At 34.3% G+C, this 15,478-nt stretch overlaps 1 protein-coding gene across 1 annotated transcript; it reads right to left on the bottom strand.

The window, feature by feature from the left end:
* Positions 1-2,980: 2,980 nt before the first annotated feature.
* LOC133310055 (E3 ubiquitin-protein ligase RSL1-like) lies at positions 2,981-9,691 on the bottom strand. The gene is made up of 3 exons (XM_061510936.1): positions 8,693-9,691; positions 7,406-8,166; positions 2,981-3,628 (listed from the first exon to the last, which is right to left on the bottom strand). The coding sequence occupies exons 1-3, from the start codon at positions 9,098-9,100 to the stop codon at positions 3,241-3,243; spliced, it is 1,557 nt and encodes a 518-aa protein (XP_061366920.1). The 5' UTR covers positions 9,101-9,691; the 3' UTR covers positions 2,981-3,240.
* Between the last annotated feature and the right edge of the window lie 5,787 nt (positions 9,692-15,478).

Here is a 15,478-nt window from a genome sequence, read left to right as displayed (position 1 = left end):
CCCACTGAGTAAGTGCTTCTCCTCCTCTTCTCTCCCTTTCATTGAGTCATTCACAATGTACAAAATTAATCATAATCATGAAAAGAAGGATAAAATTAATCTTACGTTACATAAAAAAAATGTATCTAAATGTAATAAAATTACTCGTGTGTCTATTTGTTATGGTTTAAATTGTTAAAAGAATTGATATTAAAATGTTCAATTAAATAATTTAGAATTTAAACTTTTGAGAGAATTAATTATGTGCTAAGAATTTATGCATCTGAGGTGAAAAGTAGAAAACCAAACAAATCTCTTCTCTCTCAAATACATTGATGGTTTGTCAACTTCAGTTATTGTGTAAAAATTAATACGGTGCCTTAAAGGAACGAATATAAATAAACGAGATACGCCAATGTTAAAGTGCAATTAAGAGAATAATAAAGAATTGTACGGAAAAAGCAAAAGGACAAAAAAAAGAATTGTATGGAAAGTATCAAATGAACTTATTAAATCATTTTACTATTTCCATAATATATAAAATAAACAAGTTTTTATTGAACGTAAATGTAAAATTACAAGAAATAAAAGGGATGAAAGTCATACTTGATTTATCTTATGTATTTGTAAACGTCAAAACAATCAAAGGACTTTGCTAGAGTACATAATTTTTTTTTTTTTTTTCAATATCATGATCTAATTATCATATTAAGGCGAGTGAAATCAAACTTATATTCTTTTCATAATTCATCCGTCCTAAAATTTATACTAACACTTGAACCCATCCTAAAGTTAAGATCTTGCTTGACATATTTTTTTAAGTTAAAAGTTACTTTTAATTAGTTAAAGTTAAAAAAAGAACTTAATGTGTTTGATGATTATATAAAGTTGTCCTAATAATTTTAAAGAAAAAAGATGAAATAATTTGTTATTAGGATGAATTATTAGGGAAAATGATAAAAATTTTAAATATAAATTTATAATAAGGGCAAAACTGTAAAATAAATATGAAGACTCTAACAAGCTGACATATATATTGAAAAAAAACTCTCAGGAGTTTTTAACTTTTAACTTTTTTATTCGTTATAAAAAAATTCTTTTTATAGCAAGAGACACTATAAATAAGTCATGCCAAATAAATACTAATTACCAAATACGTAAAAGAAAATTTAGCCAACTATTCCAAAGCCCTTTTACCCTGGTCTATTTTCAGATTTTTGCTAGTTTGAACATCCAATCTTAATTCATTAATATCTCGACACTTGTCAAGCATGCAGGTAACAAGCGTTTCGATGAATGAACTTCTATAATTATAACATTTTCAAATATAAATTTTGTTAACTGCCATCTTCATATATGTTATTTCGATTTGGCTAAGTATCATGTGTAAGTCGAATTTTTACTAGTGTTCTGTTCAACTCCTATGAACAGAACATGTTTTATGAGAGAATTTCAGAGTCTCATTGCTGTCGAAAAACATTGTTTAGTTGAAAGATAATATTTTACCACCAACATTTAGTTTTTATGAGAGAAGAAGAAAACATACAGAGAGGATGCCAAAATCAATGTACACTGCCTTTTATTTTTACACACCTTGTAAAAGATAGATTATGAACATAAACTGAACCCTGAATTAAATAAATTAGCTCACACTTTATACATTGAAAGTCTACTAAACAACAATTACAAATGTTGGTTGAATGAAGGTGGTCAACAAATGTATCAATGTTAGATGACACAAAATGTATAAAATTAAATGGATGAGAGGGACAAGAAAACCGAGTCATTTGAAAAGTTGACCCTAATAACAAGCGATCAACATTTTCAACAGTGAGGCAAGGCAATCTTGTCCCATTGATAGAAAATATTGAAAAATGAAAAAAATGGACAAGTTGAGTCACGTCATGCTTCCCCCCACGTTTCTTCCATTCTCACTATATTGAGACCCACTTCGTTCCCCATTAGACGCGGCTTCAACCTTGCTATTTTGTTTGAAGATTAACCTGGAGCTACCTACCATGTGAATTGAATCTACTCTGGTCCCACTGTTTTTTTTTTTTTTCATTATTGATATGTTTTTTCATTATTATCAAATATATAACGTTACTCAATTGTCTTTTATAAAGTCATATCAATTATCAAGTCCTCCCCTCCAAAATACATCTTTGCATAAGTTAAATATTTTTGTGTTATTATATCTTTGTAAAACTTAATGAACACCCTTAGACTATTATGTTTCTCTGACCAAAGGACGATGTAACAATATTTCAATATTTGGAGGGGAGGATTTGATGACTTTATAAATGAATATTTTGTTTTGAAAAGAATTTTTTAGTCGTGAAATTAAAAATAGAATACAAGATAAATTTTGAAATTAAGGAGACGTCCTTAATTTTGTTTTGTCACCGACACCAAATTTTGGACATAACATATAGGCATCTGAAAATGAAAAATAGAGAGATTCTAAGCTGTCCCTGAGAAAATGGGTAACCCCAATTGAAGTGACACAAAAATAACAGCTAATTCAATTAAATAATTAATTAATTACATCATTTTCAATAAGTAGTTAAACTAGCTGAATAAATGGTTAATGAGTTTGTGGTTAATGAGTTTGTGGATATGTGATTCAGATTAATAACAAGTTAATAATGTAGTACAGTAGCGTGACCCAATTGGGCTTGTTTGAAATTTGTTTTGAAAAATAATTTTTTAATTTTCAGAACAAAAAAACCCATTTGATAAAGACTGTTCTGTAAAAAATAAAAATAAAAACTATAACTGATTTTTTTTCTCTTTAAAATCAAATTTAGAGAACATATCTAGGTTATTTTTGTTTTCTTTTTTAGTTTTTAACTTTCAAAACAAAACAAAAAACATAAAAAACAACTGTTTCCGTAACTATTCTATAAATCAGCTTTAAGAACAAAGAAAAACCATAACACAATCAAACAGTCACTCTCAACCAAAAGCACAAAATCAGGAATTTATTTCAAATGACTAATATTGTATTATTCCCAACCACAAACAAACTGTTTTCTCTTTCAACTTTTCTTTTATCTTTCTTTTAAAGAAAATCATGAACAGATTCTTCACCTAGATATTAATCCACGGACCTTAGGTCAAAAGATATCCAAGCTGGGAACATAAAAGGAAATTACATGATGTAAAGGTTGCTACACCTATTGAGAAATGTGGAGAGAGTGAGAAACACCTTCTGCATCCCCTTAAGCTTATTAGGTAGTTTTAAGATGTAGCAGAGTTTCATTGAATATAATCTTCATAGTAGTTGTCACTTATCACAGACACAAATGTCTCGAGCCATGGAAGCTGATGAAGATCCTTCAAAGGGTCTACATAGGAGTCTGTACATTGGGGAGGAGGAGATTGGTATGGATTATGGTCACTGAGACTAAAAGCACCATCTAGGAACCTTTCTATAAGTGCAAACTGAGACCATTCTTGGTCTGAGTATGTATCATCCATGATCATGGAGAAAGAATTGAAAGTTTCGCATGCCAATTGTTCTGATTCTTGAAGAGAGTTTGTCACCGAGTCTTCAGAGTTGTTTTCATCCCAAAATGCACATTGACATGTCTGTTGGCCATCCCTGTATTCCGCACCACAAGAATAGCAGAACTCATGACCACACCTGAAATTTAAGACACACGAATTTAAAATTACTAGAAAAGCTAAGCTACAATGGAACATGTTTTATATCTAACATGGTTGTGCACATACAAATCACAAGGCTATTTTCTGAATCATTAATCTTTGTATCCTACCCAGCTGTTAATATGGTTGCAAATGATAAATAGCTTACAAAACATAATGTAAGAGACAAACATGCTAATAACATGGGAAAAAAATAATAGTTGTAGTTCAAACCGAAAATTAACCATATTAATATCAAATATGGAACTTGATACCCTATCAACAACTTCGTAACACTAATCGTATGTTCCGTGGAAAACTGGGCAATGCATGAGAGGATTTGCACATCGTTTGGATATATGCAATTCTACCAAAGCTGAGGTGTGTTACTGGTCTAGAACTGGCCCGGTGACTTGAGTATTTTTTCTGAGCCAGAGAGTTACAATTTATAGGGCCGACACAATTAGTTTGGGATAAAAGTGATGATGTTGTAGAGTTACAATTTATACCCAACATCCTAAGAACAAAGGGGGGTATGTGATGAACTACATACTGCCAGAAAGATTTGTAAAAAGATCCACCGCAGAGCCAAAGGCCAAGGTCCGATTGGATACACTTCTGAGCACAAAATTCCCTGTTTTCTAGGGTTTCTCCAAAAGGTTCAATCTTACTGTCAGGTACTGAGCATTATGTAAGTCATTTCATTTCATTTGGAATTTGAAAGTTTCCCTATACATTGGTATCTCACTTTCTCTTATTAAACTTAAAACAACATTAATAAAACTTCAATAATATACTCGAGCAATTTCACATAATTGAAAGTATTAGTTTTGATAAATGGAGATTAAGTGCCTAACAGGCATGACTAAGTGTTCTATGCTTCGCTCCACTTCTTCCCTTGCTGTTAATGGATGACAGTACTGCTCATATCCACTTAAACAGTTTCAGGAAATATATTATCTTCTTTGCCACCGTAAACTCAAACTATGGAAGTTTATGTAGCCCCATAAAATCATACCCTGCAATCTTGAATAGAAATACTGCTCACAGCCACAAGAAAAGCTGCAAAAGTTCAACTTCTCTTCTTTGAAACTAAAACCTAAAAATTTGGAACTTTTTCCTCAGCATTGGCCCCCACATAACCACAGCCCTTGATGTCTTCAATAGCTAACATCCTCAGCTACCTATTACCAAGATACATCAATTGCTTTAATTTCAGTCAACCTACTAATGTTTGTACTTTGCATCTTAATCATACCACCATGATTTAACTTTCGGCCATGAAGCCACTTGTTCGCAAGTCCCTTTTCTTGCGAATGCGACATACCATCGGTAGGTCTAGAACACGTTCTTTATTCTACACCAACAAAATTTTCAAAAATCAATGTAACCCAACTAGCAGATTATCTGAAAATCTCTCCCTTCTACAAATTCATGGCAGAACTCAACTTTGCTTTTCTCAAGCCATCAAAACATTAGATTTTTTGGATCATGATGCTTACCAATGTAAGCGTGCTTGACTTGGAGCAAAACTGGGATGGGTGACCTCCTGGGAAGTTTTCCCAAGAAGCGTTTGAGTGAGAATAAAGCATGCTGAAAAGTCCCGTGTTAGTGTGTGGGGATAGTAATTGATTCTTGAAGCGGCCGAGCGTTACAAGTGGTATCAGGGCAGGGACTCTCTCATAGTATAGTGTGGTTCGAGGACGAACCAGGCGAAAGCTGATGGGCATGTAACATCCCGAGCGCTGACGAGGGAGGGAAGTGATCGCCGGTGCGAAAGGGCACAAATAAGGAGCAGCTCCTTGCAGGCTTCCAGCGGGGGAACATGAATGAATCGAATTGACACCCAAAAGAAAGGAATTCCAAAGACTGTACAAGTATGAGACTGCACAGGTTGGGATAGCTTATAAGAATTAATTAGTACTACCTATACAAACAAGATGCATCTACTTTTCGGTAGCCCATAACAGAAAAACTCTATAGTTAAGCGTGCTTGACTTGGAACAATTCTAGAATGGGTGACCTCCTGGGAAGTTTTCCCAGAAAGTGTGTGAGTAAGGATTAGTGTGTGGGGTTAGTAATTGATTCTTGAAGCGGCCGAGCGTTACAAGAACTCTATTCTGTTTTCATAATTATTCAAAAGGGAAGAGAAATTTACCATTCTAATTAGGGGTGGCAAAAATGAGCCAACCCGTCGGGTTGGCTCGTAACCCGCACAAAACGAGCCGGGTTGGATTGGCAAAAATGAGCTGCCAGCTCGATTTAGCCCGACCCAAGCCAACCCGGGCTCAAACGAGCCAACTCGCGGGTTACTCTTTTTTTTTTTTTTTTTTTTTTTAGTAAAATACAATGGCCTTTACTGATGGATTCTCCACTGATGGACTTTACTATATTGGTCGCTTTTGCAGGTCCTTTTTTTTCATGATTGGCTTTTGATTCTAGATGCTTATCGTTGAAATATATAATGGATTTCTTTTATTTTTTATTTTTTGGCTTTATATACGTTTTATGGTTATCGTGAGTTAGAGTAATTCAGAAAATCATGATAACTGACTCCTGTGATTCGTGGAGTGGTTTGTGTTTCATTTAATGTTTTTGGATTTTGTAAACTACTCTACTTGTAGTTGGACTGCAAAATACAATAATTTTATACAGGAGAACAAACCACAAAAATTAAATTTTTTGAGCCAACCCGCGAGACAACCCTCGAGCCAATATTTTGAGCTAACCAACCCGCGAGCCAACCCACTAGCATCATTTCGAGCTAACTCGCGAGCTTTTTTTGAGCCAACCCGTGAGCTTTTTTACGAGCCAACCCGCGAGCTGATTATCGAGCCAACCCTAACCCGGCTCGGGTCGAGCCGGGTTGGGTTTTCTGGCTCGTTTTTTTTTCGAGCCAATCCGACCAGACCCATTTTTTCGGGCTGAATGCGGGTCGAGCCGGGTTGGCCCGTTTTGCCAACCCTAATTCTAATCCCCTTGCTTATAAAAATATACTATTCTAGCAGCCACTACCTACTAGTTACCTAAAGAACCAAATCCACAGCACCAGGCCATAGATTACATTGAATAGAGCAATCTGGAACCGATACTGAGGTCTAAATTGTGGAGACACAACTAGAGAGTCAGGAATTCAAGATGAATGTTCAGGCCAAGCAATTATATATACTTCACTTCTTCTGAGCTCTGACCTACAATCATTTCAGTGGGATCATATCACCAACCAATTAATCTCTCTCTCTATCACACACACAATATCACCAACCAATTAATCTATCTCTCTATCACACACACAGTTCAAATGCTGCAGTATAATAATGGTGGTTTACAAAATAACTTTTTTTATTGAATCTGAATCTAAATACTATCATTTAGAAACATGTCAGAGTCTTTCCTTAGTTTAATGTCACAATACATTCAAAGTTCAAATGTTCTAACCCTCAAACAGAAATTTAATTAAGGTCTACAGACAGTTTCGTTTTACATTTTTAGAGCATATAAGTTCTTCACAATTTACACATAATCATAAGGAAACGCAATATCATAAACAAACAAGGAAGAAAAGAGAACTTGCACGCAACACTGGTTTCAAAAGGCAGATCTCTCACTTCTTTTCATGTATCATATGCTATATTGTTCCACTTTCAATATATACTTTGACTACCTACATCTAAGTAGGTTCCACTCAGCAATGATAGACCACAAAAATAAAATGGACATAAAAGTAATCATCACTTCTTTTTTTCATTTCAAATAAAGAGCAGTTGTTTCTTACCGGCATGTCATGTGGTAACAACCTTGAGTAAGCTCGATCATTGTACGACACTGCTGACAACGCTTCCACCTTTTATTCTGAGCAAGACGATGCAAGGTAATGTCAGAAGCATCTCTCTCATCCTCTGGCAGATTCTGGTATTCTTCACAGCTCATAGAAGAATGCCAAGGAACCTCACACTCCACGCAGATAAACCTCTGGCAAACAGGACATTCAACACAAGAATTCTCTGACTGACTAGATGAACTGGCTGTATCTGATAAACATGGACGACGATCAAGGAGAACAGAGCAATTTGGAAATGGACAATAAACTCTATCTGAATGGAGAATATTTGCTTCTGCAAGGGCTTTCTCCAAAGCTTTAAAGGAGGTGAATGGAAGAAAAGACCTGCACTCAGCTGCAGAGATGTAACATTTGCATCCTGGTTGAGGGCATCTTATAGGGACTTGACAAGATTGTACTTTACCATCGGCATAGGCCCTCAAGCAATGGGAACAGAATGTGTGTGAACATTTCAAGGTCATCATCATTGGCACTGGCTTGTCTTCACAACAAATAGAACAGTTCTGAAGTAATCTCTCACCATTTACAGGGTAAGTGACAAGTCCAATAGCTACTTTGGCCAACTGCAGTGGCTGCTCAAGATCAGTACTGGGTACAAGCTTCAGAACAAAAGCTTCAAAATTATTGGCATGTTCCAGAATCCTTTCTCTCAGTGCTATCAAGAGTGGCATCTCCAATTTTTTCTCAAATGTTATCTGCCAAAATATTCACATTCAAACAAAATGACAATCAAAGAAAGGTGACCTGGGAAAATACACGCAAATACACATTAAAGAATTATTCGAGGCTAGTGGCACATGTCAAAGTAATTCATTTAATGTATTCTTAAAACAAATTTGAAATGTAGGCTAACCTCTGATGTTTAAATGGTAAAATCAATCCTTCTAGTCCACAAAGCATTCCCATTATGTTCAAGAAAAAGGCTTATACATGCACGATAAATTACAGCGTGAACAATTTCTGCTTTTATATTAAAAAGTAACTGTGCTGTTCAAATTGCATCATAATGTGGCTGCTAGAACACAAACCTCAAACCATTTTATATACAAACTAAAACAAAAATTAAGATATGAAAACAACAACAAACATACAGCTAACAAATAGAACATTCAGTACAACTGATTAACAATTTTGGCACCCCAGTGTTTTTCTGGATCTTCATCAATCAATGTAGAGTTCATAAAACAAAGAAATGTCAAGACTAAATAATGAATTGCTAACCTGATCGTACAACAACTCAGAATCTGTGAAAGCATAAACCCGGCGAATCTTGTTCTGCACAGCTTTCAGCAAGCCATCCATGAGTGCCAAGTAGTCAGCTACTGGTTCCTCTTCATAAAAGTCAAGTTTTTTCTGCACCCGTATAGCTGGAAGACTAGATGATGTTTCCATGAACACTCCAATTCCAGAAAACCCAGAACTTGAATTTTCAAACCCTGCTATTGACAACCCCTTAAAGAACAATCTTACAGAAAATTCATCAAGTTCATCCTTCAACCCTTCCACCACTGGCTCCTCAGTCTCTTTAAATACTTCTTCATCTTCACAGCAACTGCAAAACTCATCTTCCTCTTCCTCTCTTCCAACATTAACAGAAGCCCCGCCACATAAAACAGCCTGATCCTCCATTTCCTCAAAAAAATTGCCTGAGATTTCCAGCTACAGAACTTCAACTAGTCATCACAACAATACCTCAGCATTACCCATCTAACAAATCAGTCTAAAAATCCGATTTTTTTTCCCAACAAGTACAATTTCCAAGCAAAAATTACAAAACTTTCACAGCAAAATCCTATTGATGAATCAAAATCCAATAATAGAAATCAAAACTTTCCACAATGTGATTCACAAATCTCATTCCTCCCCTAAAAAGGAGATCTTTCAACACCCCCAAAAAGAGCAATAGAGATGAGGCTATGAACCCTAAAAAAAATCAAACTTTTGGTGTTTGAAACAAATGAAAACGAGACCCACACACGCCATTGACTTCCATCAAAGACAGTAGGTAACTAAAAAACAACAATAAGAGAAGAGAGAGAAAGGAAAAAGGTATCAACCAAAAGAAGTGAAGCTTCCATGCTCCTTATCTGGTTGGAATTTGGTATTATTATTATTATTGTGATTCTCAAACACTGTCTGCAACAGAATAAAAACCCTAATTTATATATAGACAACAACTTAAGTGGCTTAACAACCCTTCTTTACTGAGATCATTAAGATTAAGATATGGACAGAGAAAACAAATCATCACTGTTAATGGCCCAACAAAAATGAAATCACAGTGATTTGCTTTGCTGGCATTTGTCTTGCATTGCATCCGGTTCCTTAATAACAGTGCCTTACAATTAAACCGAGATATTATCTTTGCATTTCAGGTTGATACGTATAAATGCATTATTTACATATTGGAAAATTCTTAACCTCGATTTATAACTTCAGACATATGTAATATTGAATTAATCACATTGAAACGAATTAATGCCACTACCAATTATTTATTTATTTCCGCTTTATACATAAATATATTATCTAAGCCTTATAATTTTAATGGACAAATCAAATATGTTTCCCAACGTGGAATACAAAATCAAATCAAAATTATTAAATGTGGGATAGGAAATTGTTCTAGAATGAACATTTAATATGTGGTAAAGATGTTGTAGAACCTGCTTAGTCCTTTGCTATAGAGAGCTGTATATAAATGAAGTGCACTAGCAATTAGAGATGTGGTGCTCATAATGGGTGGTTGGTTATATGTAGTGGAGAAAAGTTGAGAGAAAATAGGAGAGTGAAGTGCTTCATGCAGTGAGGATAAAAATAAGGACCATCTAATTAATCCATAACAGAAATTAAATTATTTGTGTTTATTTCATATGAGAAAAATAGGAACTGATGAATTCATATATGAATAACACTAAAGATAAAAAATAATTGCAGCGGATGACAAGCGACAACTAGGAATAGTTTATTTTATGTGAATGTAAAACACCAAATATTATATTTATATAAATATTTTGGAATAATGTTTTTTTCCCCCACTGGATTCTTTAGGCCTTTTGACCATGCTAATGTGAGTTTTAAAATGTATCACCGGAATGATTTCGAGGTGAAATGTATTGCCAGAATAGTGCATAACGACGCGGTGGACAATGTACCGTTTTCAGTCGCATTTTGTTCCAAACCGCGTTACATGCAACAGAAATCATGTGACAATCGGTGCTGGAAGTGATGGAACTGGGCTGAAGTGATGTAACTGGAACGTGATTGTGTGAAGACCGCGTCTCTGCAGTGTCGGAAGACCACTGACGCGGTACCTGTCAAGCCGCGAACCGCCAGCCAATGGTGGTCCACCATCTCCTCCACTGAAGGCGATCGTCTCAGAGCCGCGTCCAGGAGGCGTTCTTCTAGATGCCGCGTCCAGCCCTCCTTGGACCACTACTTATTCTCCCTCGTCTCCGGCAGAAGATCCCAGTCTGTTCCAACAAAGAACGCGTCTAGTGGTTGTGGGGTTTCTTTCAGTTTGCCATTGTCTGTATCATTTTCAAGTAAGTAGTATTATTATATGCTTGGTTTGCTGTATTATTAAAATTAATGGGTTGCAGTATTATTAAGATATTAGGTTTGCTGTATGATTAACATATTAGATTTGTCATATTTTCAAGTAAGTAGTATTATAATCTGGTCCACATGTGTTAAAATCATATTATTAAGATATTAGATTTTTGTAAGTTTCTCTTTTTGTCTTAAAATGTTAGAATAGTGAATTTAATTGTGATTATTGCTATTGTTTATAGTATTAATATTTTGTATTTAATTGCAACAGAAATTTGTGATTATTGTATTAATAATTTTATAAAATTTGTTCAATATGTTATATGCTATATTAATAATTTTATAAAATTTGTTCAATATGTTATATGCTATATTAATAATTTTATTGTATTTTTATGTTCTTTAAAGGTCTCTTTCTTTGTTGCTAAAAACATTAGGTTAGTATATTTAGTTTTTATGATTTGCTAGTAATTTTATTATTATTGTTTTATATTTAGTTGCATAAAATTTTATTATTATTCTATTAAAGTTGTTAATCAAGCTATATTTATATTATTAAATTTGTTAAAAGTATTATATTATTATTATTATTATTATTGGCTTTATATTTAATGCATGATTAAAATTTGTGTCTACACTGGTCCTATTTATTTTTTGTCTTCTAACACTGTTTTATATTATGCGTATAAGATTTTAGTACTATTGTATTCATTATTCTATTAAAGTTGTTAAATATGTTATATTTCTATTATAAAATTTGTTAAAAAAATTAATTTTATTATGAATATGTTATGGTTATTGGACTTATATTTTTTGACGTTGCTTTGAAACCCTATAGGCATATTAGATGGATTATGATGGTCGTCATCTTCGCTAGCTGAGTCATCGTCATTAATGTCGGCTGCCAGGCACGCATCCTCGTCTTCTTCTTCTTCGTCATCGTCATTACGGTCATATGTTGGCATGTCCACATCATCAAATAACGCACTGTTGGGTGCATCTGGAAGTACAGATGATGATGCATGTCTGTTTAAATAATCAATGACTGGTGTTGTATTCAGATCAAGCGACCTTTGCGGTACTGACAAATCATCGGTATTTTCAAAATTTACATATATCTCCACAAACTTTCTACCATTTGTATGATCAGAACTCGTGTCAGCTTGTTCCACAAATATGTCTAATATAATATCAACATCATCATCATCTGTAATAGATATCGTTGTGTATTCAGAATTGCCAGCAAAAGCTCTTACGGTGACTTCAGAAATACGTTGATTCCCTTGTAATCCCAATTTCTTATGAATGTTCGCTTTTAACTGCGCAAAGGTAGTACCGCGTGTAATACGCATTGGTCGTTTTTCACCTTCAAATGTTATACCACGACGACCCATAACCTTTCTACCATTATAATATATAAGTGCACGAACTGTTTGTAAATTTGAACTCATTTTTCCTGCAAGAAATTCCACAAAAGATAGAAATACAAAATATTTAATATGGTAGAAACTATGTAATATAATGCAATATAACAAAACTACTACTTAGTGCAACGTATGAAATAATATTACCTGAGGTGCCTTGAAAATGTCTTTATTTTTTTACATACAACATATAATTACTATGATAAAGTTTTAGTGGAAAATAAATACTAAAGTATAAAGCATACATGAAATAACAAATAAAAAAGCATGATTAACTATGAACATAATCTGATATTCATAAATTTATTTTTTCATATTACAAAAAACACTTCAACTAAGCAACAGAGAAAGTATGGAACATTGAGTTTGAAATACTATTTTTTCCATAAAAGAACAAACAACACAACTCAACGTTTTTTTTTCCACAAGAACAAACAACGCTCAACGTTTTTTTTCCATAAAAGAACAAACAGCTCAACATTTTTTTTCCATAACAGAACAAACACTTCAACAAAAGTATAGAACAAAGATAGATACCAGAAGGCCTTAACGCTTAGTGAAATGCAGAGGCAAACTGATGATATGGGGATCGGGAGTGGTAGTTAATATAGGCCCGGACACGGTTGGGGAAGAGACATTTTCAGGACTCCCACAGTCCATGGAGAAATCTGATTGGCTAATTGGACGCGTTTGAACCAGCGTCACGTTTGTTTTGAAATGACTAACCATAACATGTTTGATTACCTACCGCGTCTGGTGCATCGTGGACTGACGGGAAGTGACTGGTTGCAAATGACGCGGCAGTTAATATATCACGTCCTAGGACACGGTACAGAACGTAGCAGGGACGTGATAGGGATGGTATCACGTCTTAAGGACAACGGTACAGAATGTGCAGGGACGTGGTAGGGATGGTATCACGTCTTAAGGACAACGGTTCACGTCTTAAGGACAACGGTACAGAACTAAGGACACGGTACAGAACGTAGCAGAGACGTGGTAGGGATGGTATCACGTCATAAGGACACGGATAACGGTGCCAAAATATTGTACAGAACGCGGCATTGATCGTGTCACGTCCTTAAGCGTCAATTTCCCAACCGCGTTGTCATGCATTATATTGGCAAAACTTTTCATCCGGAAATTATTCCGGTGATACATTTTAAAACTCACATCATCATGGTCAAAAGGCCGGATTCTTTATCTGTGTTTAGTTCATATACTATATGCAATAGAGAGACCAAAGAGTTTATCTCCTATCTCTTCCTTGCAAGTAGTAAAGTACTTTTGGGCCAAGACTCGAAAAGCTAGAACTTCAGCCAGAGAGACCAAGCCATCAATCTGGCATAAAATCTCCATAACGATTTTGAAGCCCAACCAAATAAAGTTCGATCCATGATTTGCTCTTTTTTCCTTTTTGGTGCATACATAAAATTTAACTAAAATCCAATTAAACCTATTTTTCAAACAAATGGGAATCTAATTCCTTTCCGCACCACACATGGCTGATATCGTGCCAACTTGCATTTTCCTAGAGCTTAGGGGTGAAACAACATTTTTTAGAACATTCCTTTTTATTGTTTGGCAAGATTCTCTAGTTTCTAAATTCCATTCGAATTTTCCATGCCATCACCGTTATCACATGAGATGAGAGTACAAAAATGATTGGATAGTACATAAATACTTTTAGAGGAAAGTTATACTTACAATCTTTTTTTTTTAACCTCTTATAATCATATATTAACACTGTTGATTTCCGCTCATCAACGGTAATCATTTATTGTGAATTAATAATTAATTAATGAGTATAATTTGCGAAAATCATAATCGTTGATTGGCGAAAATCAACGGTGTTAAGATATGGTTGTAAGAGGTTGTAAAAAAAAAGTTCTAAGTATAACCTACCTCGTACTTTTATAATCCGTCTTCATTGTGGAAACCCCTTTTTCTTCTCCCACAAAGTAAGCCCAAATTTAAGTCTTCAATTTTCAATCCCTCAATAGAAATTGAATAGGTAAACTTAGACAAACATCTATTATTTGTTTAAGATCAGTGATTGTGTTCCCATGATTTCATCTTTGTTGGAGCTTGGTGCAGTAGCTATGAATGTGGTCACATTCAAAGATGTCGTAGTCATCGAATAAAGGTACGAATGTGTAACTCACGGAGGTGCGGATTGTGGTCACCTTCAAAGATGTTTTCCTCACCAAATAAGGCTTTGAATGTGTTCCTTTGCGTTGTCATTTTCAATGCTACCTTAGATTGGAATACATATATCAACAATGACAAGCCACTTTGATTTGTCTAGAAGTCGGTGAACGTCTTTGCATTGAAGATGCGTAGTTGTATTGCATAGAGTTGCGTATATGATGTGTGAAAGCGTTGAATATACTAAAAGGTAAGAGAGAACCAACAAAGTTCAACACAGTTGGTAGGTAGTTGGATTTCTTAAGCATGCTATTCTTGATCGTGCGTATGGAAAAAGCTTTGTTGGGAGAGGTTTACTTACTCAATGTGATCGGTCTTCGACTGGAAGATACCTTGGGAAACAAAAAAAAGGTAAGAGAGGAAACAATATGAAAAATTATATTTTATTTAATTTTTGAAATAATTATAAGTATTTAGATTTTGGTTATATGTTATAAATTTGCATCTATAGCACAAAAATAAAAGACTCACTCTTATCCTTTGATTTTTATTTTTTCATTTTAGTGCACATGAAATAATGCAGATACTATAGCTAATAATAGTTATGCATATTAAACAACAGTTATCATAAAATTTTCAAACTTATTAGCTAATAATGAAATAACAAACTATGTCATACACTCGTGTTGTGTTAATTTCTTTGTAGCCCGCGTTATCTTACTTGACTCTAATTGAACTAGACAAATCATCAATGAATTAATGGATAATATTCACACAAAAATAAAAGCTATTCGAGTTTTGTTAAAAAAAAAAATAGGTTATATATAAGTAAAGGGTTTTATAAGAGTTATGTTGTAGGAAAAGTGATTGTGTAATGTTATAG

Source organism: Gastrolobium bilobum, unplaced genomic scaffold, assembly GCF_033153095.1.
Source record: "Gastrolobium bilobum isolate Gb01-03AN ecotype WA unplaced genomic scaffold, APGP_CSIRO_Gbil_v1 utg44884, whole genome shotgun sequence".
Lineage (NCBI taxonomy): Eukaryota > Viridiplantae > Streptophyta > Magnoliopsida > Fabales > Fabaceae > Gastrolobium > Gastrolobium bilobum.
This window is presented reverse-complemented; position numbering and strand designations above follow the sequence as displayed.

What these genes read in the sequence shown, in the direction of transcription:
- LOC133310055 (XM_061510936.1), bottom strand. Translation starts at nt 9,100, where the DNA reads ATGGAGGATCAGGCTGTTTTATGTGGCGGGGCTTCTGTTAATGTTGGA. An exon ending in CTGAGTTGTTGTACGATCAG is followed by an intron (nt 8,167 to 8,692) that starts GTTAGCAATTCA and finishes ATATTTTGGCAG; the next exon opens with ATAACATTTGAGAAAAAATT. An exon ending in TGTTACCACATGACATGCCG is followed by an intron (nt 3,629 to 7,405) that starts GTAAGAAACAAC and finishes CTTAAATTTCAG; the next exon opens with GTGTGGTCATGAGTTCTGCT.